General features: G+C 41.1%; 1 protein-coding gene across 5 annotated transcripts in view; it reads left to right on the top strand.

Moving 5' to 3' along the window:
- Positions 1-16,679, top strand: part of edil3b (EGF-like repeats and discoidin I-like domains 3b) — a 129,411-nt gene that overhangs the window by 36,656 nt on the left and 76,076 nt on the right. For 2 of the 5 annotated variants that reach the window (XM_023842841.2, XM_023842851.2), the window contains 2 exons: positions 3,652-3,681; positions 8,694-8,822. In XM_023842841.2, the coding sequence (XP_023698609.1) occupies positions 3,652-3,681; positions 8,694-8,822 (159 nt within the window). The remainder of the gene's footprint in view (positions 1-3,651; positions 3,682-8,693; positions 8,823-16,679) is intronic. The other 3 variants (XM_072714131.1, XM_023842861.2, XM_072714130.1) reach the window with 2 other exon arrangements.

Here is a 16,679-nt window from a genome sequence, read left to right on the forward strand (position 1 = left end):
TTTAATACCATTGGGAAAATCTGATAAAGAAGCAGGAAAATGATATAACACCTGTCGATATCCTGTCAATGCTCTTTACAGCTTTATTCTGAAGGAGAGGGAGTTGTATTGGTGTGCATACTGATGTGTGTGCAAAAATGAGAGAGATAAGAGGACTAACAGCAAATGTTTTTGATGCGGCACCCAATTTTTATGTGCTGTGTTGTTACATATGACACATCATGCATTGACATATGATGTAAGTGTATAAGTTATATAAGTATATAAGTTATGCATGACTCTGTCTTGAATAAGAAGTTATGGGTGGATGGATGTATGGCTGGAAGGATGGATGATGGATGGATGGATGGATGGAAGGTTGGATAGATCCAGTCAGGTTTTATTGACATCTTTTTCCCAAAAATGGTGCTGTTTTTAGCGGGAATTTACTGTGGAAATAATGAGACCTCGTCACCTTGGGTGCCTTCATTGTCATAACAGAAAAACTTCCAAAACAAAAATATGAAAAGTAGGATTTGATAGAGCAGCTTTTTATGTTTAATTCTTGTAGCTTGCTGGTCCTGACAAGCGACCAAACCTTAATGCTACCACTGGAACGCGCTACACCAGCATAAACTAAAGCTCTTAGTTCTTCCACAAAGCATTTCTGATGCTTGTTTTATGGATTTTTTTTCACTAACTCTGTTTTTACAGTAAATAGGTAGACATAGGTAGTGTTTGTCTATTATGCACGCTGTGAAATACAGAAGTTAATTGACTACAGCAAACATATCATGCTCTAGTAGATTTTTTTTGCTATGAATGAGGAAACATCCTGTAATCTGAATCAGACCTTTGCCCTCGTTTACGAATGTTAGGATCACACTGCAAATGGATCAACCTGGATAAGCCTTAGTCACTTGGAAAATTTCTGTTTTCTCATCCTTTTTGCATTGTAAAACCTTTCTTTTTCGCTTTCACTTTCTTTTGTAGCCAGCCTATGCAACTTGTTTCCGGTGCTTTTTCTCTTCACAGTACCTTTTACTGTAAATAGCCACAATCATTCCTAGACTAACAACTAGCTGGCATTTCATAACGTCCAGATGTAATTTACTGTAATAATCCTTGGGTGCATTTTTGTGTCATAAACACCTTCATTGCGCTTTCTGACCAATGAAAGGCTAGAATATCTATCATATGCTAGAATCTCGATGTGCACATATGGTAGCGCTTGCACAAAAGCTGACGAAATAAACCAAGTGTGCTGATATTAGACATGACCATGTAGCATTCCCACGGACTATGTCATTCAGTTATATCAATCAGTCTATGTTTCCTGGGGGGGGGGGGGGGGGGGTTGAATGGCTTAGGACACAGAGGAGGGGGACATTATGACAGGATGACTAACTAAGTGGTATTTATTACTATTTCCTTGGTACATGGAGGCAGTATGAACAAGTATGATATACAATGTGTAAACGTAACTGACACAGAGTGAAATTTTCAATGACTTCAAGGTTTCAGATCCAGTACCTCTCTTTCTGTCACTGGTATCGCTAAATATTTTACAGTGAACTTCACAGAGACACTGAAATATTACACATCCACACAGTAGAAACTGGGTCTGCATTTTCTTGATCTGCATTGCAGCTAAATTGTAATAAACGACAACATGAGACAATGAAAAACATCCATCCATCCATTCATTCTCTGCTGCTTCTCTGGTTCTGGGTAGTGGGAGCAGCAGTCTGATAGAAGATAACCAGATATCTCTCTACCAAGCCACCACCTCCAGCATCTCTAAGGGGATACCAAGGCGTTCCCAGGACAGCTAAGAGATACAGTATAATCTCTTCCGCATGACCTGGGTCTACTCTGGGGTCCCCTCACATGTGGACACGCCTGAAGTACCACGGGGCGGTGTCCCGGAGTCATGTTAGACAGGTACCAGGACCACCACGGGGCGGTGTCCCGGAGTCATCTTAGACAGGTACCAGGACCACCACGGGGCGGTGTCCCGGAGTCATCTTAGACAGGTACCAGGACCACCACGGGGCGGTGTCCCGGAGTCATGTTAGACAGGTACCAGGACCACCACGGGGCGGTGTCCCGGAGTCATGTTAGACAGGTACCAGGACCACCACGGGGCGGTGTCCCGGAGTCATGTTAGACAGGTACCAGGACCACCACGGGGCGGTGTCCCGGAGTCATGTTAGACAGGTACCAGGACCACCACGGGGCGGTGACCCGGAGTCATGTTAGACAGGTACCAGGACCACCACGGGGCGGTGACCCGGAGTCATGTTAGACAGGTACCATGACCACCACGGGGCGGTGACCCGGAGTCATCTTAGACAGGTACCAGGACCACCACGGGGCGGTGTCCCGGAGTCATGTTAGACAGGTACCAGGACCACCACGGGGTGGTGTCCCGGAGTCATCTTAGACAGGTACCAGGACCACCACGGGGCGGTGTCCCGGAGTCATGTTAGACAGGTACCATGACCACCACGGGGTGGTGTCCCGGAGTCATGTTAGACAGGTACCATGACCACCACGGGGCGGTGACCCGGAGTCATCTTAGACAGGTACCAGGACCACCACGGGGCGGTGTCCCGGAGTCATCTTAGACAGGTACCAGGACCACCACGGGGCGGTGTCCCGGAGTCATGTTAGACAGGTACCAGGACCACCACGGGGCGGTGACCCGGAGTCATGTTAGACAGGTACCAGGACCACCACGGGGCGGTGACCCGGAGTCATGTTAGACAGGTACCAGGACCACCACGGGGCGGTGACCCGGAGTCATGTTAGACAGGTACCAGGACCACCACGGGGCGGTGACCCGGAGTCATGTTAGACAGGTACCAGGACCACCACGGGGCGGTGTCCCGGAGTCATCTTAGACAGGTACCAGGACCACCGCGGGGCGGTGTCAGGACCACCACACTGACTCCATTGGATGTAGAGAAGCAGTGGCTATACTTTGAGCCCCTCCAGAATGTTCGAGCCCCTCACCATAGGTCTTAGGCTGATGCTAGCCAGACACCTGCCAAAGAAACTCATATCTGCTTTTATATCCTCAGTTTCATTCTTTTGGTCGCTACCCAGATTTTGTTACTGTAGCTGAAGGTAGAAACATAGACTGAACGCTACAGAGACACCGCCTGCCGATATTAGCAAACAGTGCTTCTAAAACGATGCCCGGAGTCATGGCTGCCAGTTCTATCAGAGTAAGGAACAAGTTATCTGCAGAAAATATTTGATTAAATTATCTAACGTATTTTTTATCAGACATATCTTGTCTTGTCAACTATTACACAATAATCAGCGTACCTGTTACAGTTAGAGTAATAATGCGATGGATGGCTGATGAGAATTAAACACACACACACACACACACAATACATAAGTAGCTTATTTTGTTTTTATAAGTTAAGCACATATTTCAATATGCACCAACTTACCTGTCAGTTTTATTTATATATAGTATATTACATTGTACATTATACACAATTATAAACACTCAATGTCAATGCAATAATATACAGTTAATAAAACACACAGCAACACAGTATGTTTCCTGGCCCACGTCTTTACAGTTAAGATTTGGTGTGTAATGGACTGGTTTTAGAATGACTAATTTATTTTACCTTCTTTTCTGTCTTACAGCAGCAGATGGGGAAGATCCTACTTCAGCAGGTGGGGATTTTTCTAGGCCTGGAAATTCCTGTAGCACCGCCGTGATTCTGAAGCTCCTCTCGCGTATCTTATCAGCATTTATTTCTTTTATCTATCCCTCCAGTCGTTACCCCCATTCATTTATTTGCCAAGACCTTTAATGCCTTGTCTTTATAAGTGGGATTTTACATTTAACCTGTAGTTAATTTGTCAGGCTTAATTTGATGAAGGATGTGTTCACCAGGGTACTAGGATGTGTGCTAGATTTCTGGAAAGAATAATAAAATAAGTAGAGAAAATTAACAACTGAATCACTACTTTATAATTAATTAATTAACCCAGAAGGTGCTAGTTTAAAATTCTTAAAATTACTTAATTGAATTTGCTATTTAAAAAGAGCTATTTCATAAAGAAAGTAATAGAAAATTATGTGAAAATTTTATAATTCACAGTTTAGAATCTCTGTGCACAGCGGAGAGTAATTCAGATAATCAGGCATTTCATCTAAGGACATTAAACATAACATTAAACAACCCTGTGTTATAAACCTGCAGCAAATAAACAGATGCACAGATTTTCAGATTCCAGAGACAAGCAGTCCAAATATATTTAGATGGCTAGGATGAATTTGTGATTCGCTCTCTTCCTTCCCCCATCAATTGTCTTACGTTTGCAAGAAAGCAAGTGTAACTCTAGCGGATTTGGTTTATCTGAATTGTAGTGATACCACTAAACCTGCCTGGAGATACTGTATATTTTTGGTAGGAACCAACAACCTGGGTTATCCTAAGGACAACTTTTATTATAATCAGAACATACACAAGCCAGTTGTCTTAAACGAGCAAGGATACCATGGAATGGGCTCAGAATTCAATTTGGGAACCCATTCTGTTCCAAAAGCGCAAACACCACCGTTTTTCCTTCTCAATTTGTCGCCGCTTTAATTGACAAGAGGCAAGCAGGACGTTTCTCAGAGGATCCGCTGAGGAATTGGTCAGTACCAGGAGAAGGCTGGCACCACATTAATGAGAGCGGGAAGGGGGCCATTCAGAGGTCATACCTCGCTCACTGGTTAATCTTAACTTGTTAACTTTGGTGTAAAGGTTTGACTAAGTAAAAAATAATAAGAGAAAATTCGTCTGCATTGTTTTTGATGAAAGACTTAAAATGATAATGAATGAGGTGGAGAGATATTGCTAAAGACATTCAAGATTGATTGTTTCACATGTTGGTCATGACCTTATGGCAGAAATTCCCTAATACTCCAATCAATATGCATGCAATACAAACTCCATTGGACACAAGTAATTTTCTGGTTCTGAATGACAAATTCTGGCAGAAATTCTCACTTAAACATATGTCAAAGTCATTTTCCGAGAGACATGCAAGTGCAGATGGAGCAACAGTGTAAACTGTTAGGGGGTGAATCTTAATGAGACTCGAGTCATTGATTTTGAATCCATCAGGACAGGATGGGTATTCAGGGCATACAGCAGTATCTCAGTTTGGGGCCAAATCTCATTTTCGCAGTGCAACTCTCACATAATAGGTTTCCATGGGGAACTTTACAATTTGAGACATAGCATGAAATATACCTTTGGCAAACTGGGGAAGCCTTGGGATATTTGCATCACGTCGAGTGATATTTACCCCAATCTGTGTGTGCGTGAGGTGGGGGTGGGGGCTGACGCAGAAATGTTTAATTAAAATATAACATGTTGACGCGTGACCTTTCGCAGACTGTTCACCCTGCAATGTAGCACAGTGTACATAATTACATTTGATGTGGTAATCATACGGCTCGTTACTGAAAACACTGGCTTGGCCCTCATCAGGCCGTAGTGAAGGTACAAAATGCCTCAACTGAGGGTAGGTATTGGGCTAAAAAGATTCAGGTCCATTACACACTCCAGCGCTCTCACAGTGACCTTTAAGCGTAAATAGAGACTGTAGTTGAAGGCTAGCTTATGCGGTTATCTTTCTTCTGCCTTTTAACACGTGGACGGTCGGCACAGGGCCGTATCCTCTGTATGCTACCTGTGACATTTGCATGGTATTTTACGGCCCATCTCTAAGCCTTTCTGTGGGATGCTGAACTTCAGCGTACTCTTATCCTGTGCAAAAATGTACCGTTCAATACCGATAAGGTAGCAGAATACGGACAAGGTCGCAGGATGATTTTTTGTAGTATTTTTTCTCTCTATTTTTTTTTACTTCTTCAACTTCCATGGAGTAGTTATTTGAAGGTCTAATGTTGCAGAAGAATGGGACGATATTCTGTTAAACCTTACTGGACTATACTGCAAAATGTACCAAATAGAAATACAATGCAGCACCCAGATATATTGTCTGAAGAGAGCTCTCCTGCAGTCCTCCACAGAGTGCGACTCGGGTGCTTGTAGCTTCTTATTACCCACAGGAGGTCTCTGCCAAAACCAATAGACTTCCGGAGGGCTCTGGCCTGTCCGGCTGTAACCTTGCCTTAGAGCTGTGGAGTGAAACATAGAGAGGCATTACCTCATCATGGGCAACAGCTGCACAGGCACGCACACACACACGCACACACACACTCACACACACACAAACCAGGAGACATTTTATATGTCTATGCAGTTTATATCTGTGTGTAAACACTAGCCAAACTGTTTCACTCTACAGTGGGCGTCGCTCGCCATTATAAGAGGTCCGTCTTACAATTCATATTTATAGACTGAGATACGAATGCTTATGAAAACCGCGATAAATGTCACCTGATATTTCTCAATCACATAGAAATCAACTTGGGTTTACCTACAGGTATCTACTGACAAAATACCAGTAGCTTTGTAAGTGGCCCTCGGTCCACACACCAAGCTATCTTGTTTGTCATCAGATATGATGGTTTTACAAGAAAACATCATTTAATGGTTGTGTCTGTGCTTCCGGCATTCCAGTTAACAAGCCCGTTAGCTAACGCTATATGGAGCATGTATTTTAACATAATTACCCTTCAGATTATAAATCGCTGTTTTCTGGTTACTTAATCTCTTGAATGAAAGGATTTACTAAATCCTGGGCTTGTCTTCATGAATGGACATATTCACAAACCTGTGAAAAACCAAATCGCTCAGCAGAGATATGTTCAGTATGTGATTTAGGGCTTACACGCAGAGAACGCGACAGGTCAGCGACGTTTTGTGAAACATCTTCAGTCATTTATAATGCGTAGTATTGTTCATTTCAAATTTCTTTTTGTCATTGTCAGCAATAACAGTAAAAGCAAGTTACACATGGTTTTGTCTTTGGACAATGGGTGGTCATTATGTAAGTCATTCTAAGTGAACAACGGAAACAATTAATGGATGGCATGTATTAAGCTATGATGGGGCATGGGGAGTGAGAACTGATGACCAAGCAGGGAAGAAAGGAAAAAATTCCAGTCGCCATTTTTGTTCTTTCTTTCAACCAAGACTGCAATAGGAATTACCAAAAGCCACTGTGATTATTGTAATTAGAGCTGACACTGATTTCCATTGACTTTACATGATATCACAATGGGCTGAATGACATCACAATGAGTTAATGAGTTAACCTATTAATATTAATTCAAATGTTTTATGTTTGATTGCCTTGAATGGCCGAACACGCAACAGTTGTGTGATGCTTGATAATTATAATTAACTATCAGTGTCTGATAATGTTCTTATAGTTTAAAGTACTGCCAAATATCTGGTTAAGAAAAATATGGTGTTAATTCCGATACCTTGAAGGGAATTGCTATTGTACCTATAAGATTTCAGGGTAACACTTTACTTCAGGAGGCCTGAATGGTAACACTAGTAACTCACTAGTTTTTACTCAAGCACAAATTTTGAACAAATATAATTTGTGATTAATTAATACATTAAGTAAGTGTTAGTTCATGATTAATTAAGAGTATAGTAGTACATTATTTGTGCCCCCTCAAGTGTCACCAACTTCAGTTACTTTGTGTTTATACATTTTTGTCCATGCTACCAAAATATGTGTTCACTGTACATACACTGACGGCTGCCTAGGAACAAAATATATGGCGACGCAGGCAGGTAGTACGTGGGAGTAGGTTATCGAGTTCTGTGGGCCTTTTAACTCCATACATACAGTAGGCCCATTCAGGACTGCCCTGCTTGATGTACTCTTACCCCTGTCATACATATCAATGGGAGTGTTCCGTTAAACCTCTTACTGTAGCGCACTTGCTGAGAAGAATTGCTGATTTTTTTATTATTCGCCTCACTCTGAATATCAAGCGAAGGTAAAGTAGTTATAGTGTTATAGAAAATTTCAACATGGACTTCAGCGCAAGAGTTGCCTTTCAAGTAGGTAACAATTTATGCCTTTAACAACTGTCAGCTTTAACGCCTTTAACAACGATCAGCTGATAGTTCTGCATACAGTGACAATCTAAAATAACATGAGCTCACTGACACAGGCCCATCTAAAAACCAAAAATAGCCACCTCTGATCTAAACAAGCTACAGTAGCATTCTACTGGACGTATCTATAAAAGCATTACGCTCTTTGAGCCAAGGTAGAGTACAAATAAAACCTTACTGAAACGTTATGTCCTGCTTCAGTGATCAGTCTTTCGATCCATCTCCCAACCGCTGATCCTGGTTGGGGTCACAGCGATCCTGGAGCCCGTCCCAGACAGCATAGTCCGTTGAAGGGCACATTATGGGTAATTTAGAGACGACCGATTAGCCTAACTGCATGCCTTTGAACTGTGGGGGGTTATTTAAGTACTCGGAAGAAACCCTTACAACACAAAGGAGACCATGCAAGCTCAAACTCCCAACCCTGAAGTGTGAGTCAACGGCACTAACCACCGAGATGCTCATTTAGGCAGTGGCTGTAGAATGTCATTAATTTCTTATTTATTAACAGTAACTGGAGAAGCAGAATAGAGACAGATGGATTCTCAAAAACCTGGATAAACTATATGCTGAATGTTTTATCTGGTCTTAAGGTCTACATTTTCATAACTATCATCATTTCTTTCTTTATCCCTAAAGGTCCATGCCAACCAAACCCTTGTCACAACGGAGGAGTATGTGAAATAAGTGAGACATACAGAGGAGACACCTTTATTGGATATGTGTGCAACTGTCCACTTGGCTTCAATGGAGTCCACTGTCAACACAGTAAGGCATTTGTTCTTATCATCAGTAGTATACTGTTTGCGTTTGCAAACTGGTTTTAAGAAGCTGTCTTGAAGATGGAATTTGTATTGTTTTTCAGTACCTTTATCTCGATCCGCCCTATTTTGTATACGGTACAGATACACCGTACCAGATGCGAGTGTCTCTGCTAGCATGAGCCGGGTGTAGTAGCCATTTTCCCATCCAGCACCAGCATTGTTTAAATAGCAAAAGTACTTGCACCCATCGGAGCAGCCTTGGGCGTGTTGCTCTTAAAATGAAGTGAGGTGCATTGTTAGCGAATTGCTGGTTTTGAGGCTTGTATGGTATGACGGTATTATGGTATACTCCGGTATTTAAAAATCTTGAAGGTCTTATTCGTAATACCATAAAAAATACAAATGCTCCTCTCTCTAAGAAACTGATATGGGGATGCTGTATTGAGGCGATGTTTTGTTGCACAGCATAACACAGAATGACGGGCATGCGTAGGTTAATGCCACAAAAAACTAAATGTATGATCTGCAGTGACAGTGGTGTCAATGAATGCTCAATGGCTATCTCTGATTCCGGAATTTACAGGAGCCTACATGATTTACATATATAAATATATTTTTTTTAATACCATTATATTCCGTATACTGGGCTGAAATGTCTAGAAGGTATGATGGTATGCAAAAACAGATACCACCCAAGCCTACTTTTCATCAACAAAACCTTGATCTAAACTCAGTGGAGCAGTATTTCATTGTTATTTAAAGGGCACCGTATCGATATGGTAACATGAGCCTACACAGGCACCTTCACACACTGCGTACACAGAGGGACACGTAGCAGTGCACAAACATGCAAAAGATTCAAATTTAAAAGATTACAATGTGAAAGATCATTAATGTGTTCATCAAAATATTTTAAGAAATATATGTCATAATAGTCAGTCATAATATTTATCTGAATTAACGAGTAAGGATGAATCACACTAATTATTAAAGTGGGACGCCCATATTGCGTCTTTTGAGAATTACGGCAAAACATCAGAATTCCTTTCATTTGAGAGAGTACAGTACTGTACAGCAGAGTTGCCAGCTCTCACGTATATGGCGTGACACTCACGCTTTCAGGCTCTTATGGCAAATCTATATTACTCCATTATAAACCTAAAATTACATTAAAAGCGTTAGGGTAGTTTGCAAACCCAATAGACAATTTACAAGGTAATGATACTGTTACATTAATGTAGATATGAGTGCATTATTGTGCAGACTTGTCTCGAACTGAAAATCTCACTCCAACCAGCTGATCAAAGTTGGCAAACCTGGTGCAGTACAATATAATGAGATACAATGTACTTTGTTGTTACTGCATTTAATGTTACTGATGTCTTACTGTGCGTAATTAATCAATTAAACTTCACCATATGTATGCACACGGAAATCACGTTATTAATTATAACGCTCAGGGAGCTTTGGTGGAATCCTGCTGTTTTCTACTACCTGCTGAATCTGCCATTATAATAGCAATCTGTCAAACCTGACTTTTCAGGGAGTGGGTTGACCACATCCTAAAAAAAACTTGCACCTTGTGCTTAAAATCATTAAAATTGGGATTGTAATGTTTTATACCAGAGTTGGAGAGTTTGAAGAAGGACCAGACACACATCAAAATGTTTTTATATGTTTGGCTCATTTGTGATCAGCCTGATATTAATACTGATGAAATGAGGCTCACACACAAACAGTGTTTTGCCAGTAGTAGTGTGGTATTTGTACTTGATAGTGAGCAGAAATATGGGAGCAGTTTTTTGTCACATATTGTTCTTTTTTTATCTGTAAAAGTAGTTACTAAGAGGGAAAGACAATGGCTCTTTGAAATGACCATGGTGAAGTATGATTAATTAAATTGAGCTGCTATTGTAATTTAAATATCCGTCCGTCCGTCCATCCATCCATCCATCCACCTGGCACCACAGTCCTGTGCTTCTTGGCATAACGACATGTAAATTGCCTAATATAAGCACCAAGGAAAATGCTGAATGTTAAAAGGGGATAACTTGCTTGTTTCAGACAACAGATGTATAGAGCTCTGGCTTCAGGGCACTTTTGTAGCAATGTAACAACCTACAAACAATTTTGAAATTGCTCCTTAATAATTCTCGCTGAAATAGGCAACGGATACCATTGCCATACATGCAGCACACAGCACTTGGTTTTGGGTTAGGATTCAGAACAGCAGTACAAAAAAAACTGTTGTAAACTGAACCCCACAATGTTATGCTTAATGAGACAATGGCACTTTGAAAACCAAGCTGCCCATCTAGTTATGTGTTAATGCGATGAAGTAATAACCAATGTAAACCTCAGTCAGCAAAATCAAACTATCATTTTTATAGAAATGGGGGTGGAGCAGAACAAGCTAGCAAATAATCCATTAGAGCAACAATTAAAATAAATAAATCGTCATTTACTCATCTGGACATGTTTCTAGGTGATTTTACATTTCCATTGGTTAAGCTTCAGTCATTGGATACTTTTGTGTTTTATAGAATGGCTGCCTTTATAATAATATATACTGGGTCAATTTAAGTATGAATGGGATACAAGATAATCTCAAGACTTCTGATGTGCAGAAAAGCTCTCTACTGTTTTGGGGAGGTAAGGAACATGCACTGATTACAGTGCATTGCTGCACTCACCACACGACAAACCACCTCAGGGATGAGAATCTGAGTGAAGCCATGCGGCAGGTGATACCTCAGCACCACGCTAGTCCGAATGGACCAGTGTGAGTTTTTTTCCAGAGGCTGAAGTGCCAACCAGCCCCCAAGCTATCCCCCATATAGGGCTGGATGTAGATTAACATCATACCCAAGATGAAGCAAATGCAGGTTAAGGGCCTTGCTTAAGGGCCCAATGGAGTAGAATCACTCTGGGCATTCTCAGGATTTCAACCAGCCGTCTTCCATTTGCTGGCACAGATCCCTACCCTCAGAGCCACCACTCCGTATTGTTTTGGAGGCAATTGCAGAATATAGACATCATCTGTTCTTTGAGAATCGAAAACACCCTGGTGAAATAACGCAGCAAATGAATAAATGAACATCTTCAGTCTAGAAACATACTACAAAATCATACTAGCATCAGACTAAAAATAGCTTCTTGACCCGCGGTTTTGATTTGTAGCTTCGTTAGCATTTCTCGCGGATGGTCATACTGGATACCTCTAATGTTATTCAAGTACAGGTATCCGTCAACTCATGTACTATCGACTAACGTCTGATCACATTTACGTCTGAAATCCATAGTATATAATATACACCGATGGAGAGACTCCTGAAAGAGGATGCGGTCGGGTGATAGCGGGTGTATTGGCTCAGTGTTACAGGTGCGGGAGAATGAGCAGTGCTGCCTGCCGAATAATGACTCACGGTCCGTATCTAACGTGTAATACGTATATCAGGGGTCACCAACCTCTTTGAAACTGAGAGCTACTTCACGGGTACTGAACCATACGAAGGGCTGCCAGTTTGAAACTTCGTGTATGATAAATGCTTTGTTTTAGATATTGTCATTTTCAAATCTATATAAATGCAAATGTGATTAAAGAAGAATAGCGAGAGGATAAAATTAAATTTTAGACGCCGCTCACTGGTGAGTTGCGTTACTTTTAGAACAGGTCCGCGGGCGACTCATGTGGTCCTGGGGGGCACCCTGGTGCCCGCGGGCACCATGTTGGTGACCCCTGATGTATATAGTAATGCATATATGACGGAAAGCTACAATCAGCAGATATGATACAGATGCAGTATCTATACTGTGCTATTTTGTTACATAAAATGAAACTTACTGTACCGTACGATAAAATATTTATGGTAAAAATACAATAAAATATTTCACCGCAGCTTTAGGCGCCGTCAACTTTCTCAGCTACCATTGTTTGCTACTGCGTGCATCTTTTGATTCTGCAGCACAAATCGTGCCTTTTTTGTGAATTTTAATCACTTTTTATTACAAGATGTTGTGATTTTGTATTTACATTATTATTTGGTGTAGAGTATGGTGTAACTATTACAGTACTGTACCTAATGGCAATCTCTTTATTATAAAGTATTGTGATTTTATAATTGCATTATTAGCTGTAAGAGTGCTGGTTATATATTACGGCACGGTACTTAATGTCTTGCCTCTCCCCTGTAACTATTGAGAAACACCCAAATTGACTTGCTTTTGGCCCCAGTCCCATCCGCATGTCGGTGGATACCTGCACTTGAGGGAACCCATGACATATGGATGGGTGTATTACAGAATAGGCACCTAAACAGCTATTTTATTAGATTCCAGGTCTCAGATGTAATAAAAATATTTATGTCTAAACATTTTACGTATGAAATACAGTCAAGCATTGCACATCACGGGGGTTACGGACGCAGGCCCCCTGCAATCTGGAAAAACCACGGAAAAGATTTTTGTTCCCCTCGGCCCCCTTGCCAAGTGAATCGAGCACGAGAGCGAAGTGAACAGAAACGAGAGACGGGAGATACAAAGTTCACTGCGAGATCACTGCGAGATCACTGCGAGATATCACGAGAAAAGCTTAACATAAAGAGAAAGGAGTTAACATGCTTGGCGGCCTGCAAACCGGCAGTGTATATATATGCATTTTTGAGTTACTAAATGTTTTGTGTGTCGTCTGCAGCTTTTGCAAAACTCACAAAAGATTGGCATTTAGTCTATTATATCTACCCTGTGATATATGGACTCAATGATGGGGAAAGTCACAGTGCAGAAGTGTTTGCGTGTGTGTGTGTGTGTGTGTGTGTGTGTTAAGGGGGTGTTAAAGTGTAGGATTTGTTACCAAAATTCATGGCAGATTCAGCACCTAAATTAGTGTGCCCTGTTGTACCCTAAGGCAAGTCAAGAACACACACACACACACACACACACACACGCGCAAACACACGCACACACACACACTTTCGGTACTCAAAGTCAGTGTATTTAATGCAGAAGGGTACACGCCTGAATGAACTTGATGAGGGCCAGATTATTATGGCCAGACGCATCTCCAAAACGACAGGACCTGTGGGCTGCTCACCATCGGTGTTGGTGAGGACCTCCTGAGAGGGGGTCCAAAAACCATGGTCCACCAACATGGTTTTGGGCAGCCAGGATTCAATGATGTGAACAAAGGTTATCCTGTCTGGTGCAAATCAACAGAGACAAAGTGACATAAAATAACAGATCATTTGAATTATATTTATGGGAGTAATGTGTCATAGCACACAGTTATCGAACCCTGCTTTGCAGGGTGCTATGTAGTCGTAGATGAGACTTATTGGTCCCGCAGATCCTAGAAACATACCTGTCTGTCCACATGGTGCAACAGACAACGGAATTCATAGACCTAGACCACCACGCAGTCACCTGACCCTTATCTAAGTCACTCCGATCTTGTTCCCTGCTTATTTCTCCCACATTCAACATGTTGAGCACTAGTATTGAATGTTACATTACTGTCTAATATATCCCAGACATTCACTCTCACTGTTCTTTCAAGATTATTGTCAACATTATTTGCTTCCTGTGGCAGTGGTGATGATGTTTTGGCTTATCAGTACACACACCAATGAGCCAGACCATTATCACCACCCCCATGTATGACTAACCAGACCCAAAACTAATCACTACAGTGTGGCCCAAAATGCAAAACAAAAGCTTCAGACTGGGCTTTAAGGCAGGTCAAATTATGGTCTTTGAAATTCAAAGACCCATGACCAGGAGCAGTGGGGTCATTTAGTGTGCTGGTTTGCCGGAATCAGCAGGGACACACTTGGTCTAAATTAGTATGTTCTAGCAGCGCTGCAGCTGAGGTCGTGTCTCTGGGATTAGTGCTGAGTAAAAAAAACAATATGCCACACAACGTACAACTGAAGTCCTGTCTTCAGTACTGTTGTTGAAGAACCTTGTGAGGTGGAGTTTTATCTATCTATCTATCTATCTATCTATCTATCTATCTATCTATCTATCTATCTATCTATCTATCTATCTGTCTGTCTGTCTGTCTGTCTAGTTTGTCTTGATTACCATTCAACTTTTTTACCACAGTACTAGACAAGCAGTATGAAACATGGATGGATGGAATGGATTAGCTTTAGTTATACGTGTTGTTTGTCATTACAAACTTAACTTATATCCACAGTGGTCCATGAAAAAGTAAAATCAATTTTATTACCCATATACTATGATAATTTTGTTGAAAGTACTGAAAGTATCGATTCTATAGTGTATAAAATGGTTTTGATGCTCTTTTTTCATGGTATCGATTCTACAGCCTGCACTTCCGGGTCACTCTGAGCCCTGAGACTCGCGGGCCACCAATGCGCACGCCTAGACCTCAGCACACTCTCAGGCATGAGTTGTTATTAAAGATGAGTAGTTCAGAAACATCAAAGCTTTCACCACTAACTTCACCAGCGCTTAATCGATGAGTGTAGCTGGAGTGGCATCTGCAGATACTCTGGCTTTATGCCAAATGACAGCGGCAAACCACAGGACATAAGCACGTCTGTGAGGAAGTTGTGCCACAGCGTAATACTGACAAAGGGGGCAAACACCATGAATTTAGCTAAACATGTAAAGGCATCTTATTTCTGAAGTAATGAAATATCGATTTGTATGAGCCTGTTACAGTTGACGTAGACGTGACATTCTTCTGTGGCTTAAAACATTTTCTGTAGTCAGTTAACCCTTTCCACATCAAGGCACAGGTCTGCAGTTATATTTACCTGCGGGTTGAGTTCAGATCCATATGATCTTGTGAGGTTTTGTTGATTAGTGTTGATCATTGAGATACAAACTTTTAGAGTCATGAAATTATTATAGATGTTTGTTCAACAACTAACATGCCATTGGTTGAGTGAGATAGTCAAATTCAATTATATTATTCTAGATATATGTAGGTATATTCTGTTAAACTTCCTCAGACACAGAGAAAAAGTTGTTGAAATGCTACAAATATTCTGTAGGCTATGTTAAAGTGTTACCCTAATTGTATAATGCTTTGACTGTTAATGCAATGCAAAGGCTTCTTTGATATAGCGACATAAGTTTACAACAACTTTCATTTTTACTGCAAACAAAATTACAATTGAAATATTTTTAAAAGAATGACATTATACACTATATGGTATTGAAAAATGGTATCGAATTGCAATATTTTTCTTGCCATTGTATCGAAGTATTACATTTTGGTATCGTGGGAACACTGCACTATGGGTAATTTAGAGATACAGATTAGTCTGACTGAACATCTTTGGTGTGACAGTGTTACTCATTGACCACTGTGCCATCAACCATTTTACCACTCAGTGCTAAAACTTTTCATTGTAACTTAAGTACCATTTACTATCATTAGCATTACCAAAATGTCTTTGCAGTCAATAGAATTGCTTCACCATGATGCTAAGTTACTCCCGTGGTGGCAATTAATTGCAGTTACGGCACAATGGATGTCTGTGGCTTTCCTGGGAGCAGTTATTTTTCTACCAGTTTTGCTTCTTTATCGGAATAGAAAAGGGAAAATAATGGGGCAGTTGGAACTGTACACAATTTTAATAAACATTGGGGGGGGGGGGGGTGATATTTTCACAGCTCAGGAAAAACTATTGTCTCATTATTAGCAAAAGAATGTAAAAAGAACTACGGCATCCCTGGCCAACATGGCCGATTTCCATTTTCTTTCCTGATTGCTGGCCACTTGGTCCATCTGTTCGGTTCTGTGCATCACAGCGAAGGAGCCAATGTAGCATCAAAGGGGCGGAGCCGAGGTCAGAGATTGGCTGATACTGATTTCTATCACATCTAA

Source organism: Paramormyrops kingsleyae, chromosome 7 (assembly GCF_048594095.1).
Source record: "Paramormyrops kingsleyae isolate MSU_618 chromosome 7, PKINGS_0.4, whole genome shotgun sequence".
Taxonomy (NCBI): Eukaryota; Metazoa; Chordata; class Actinopteri; order Osteoglossiformes; family Mormyridae; genus Paramormyrops; species Paramormyrops kingsleyae.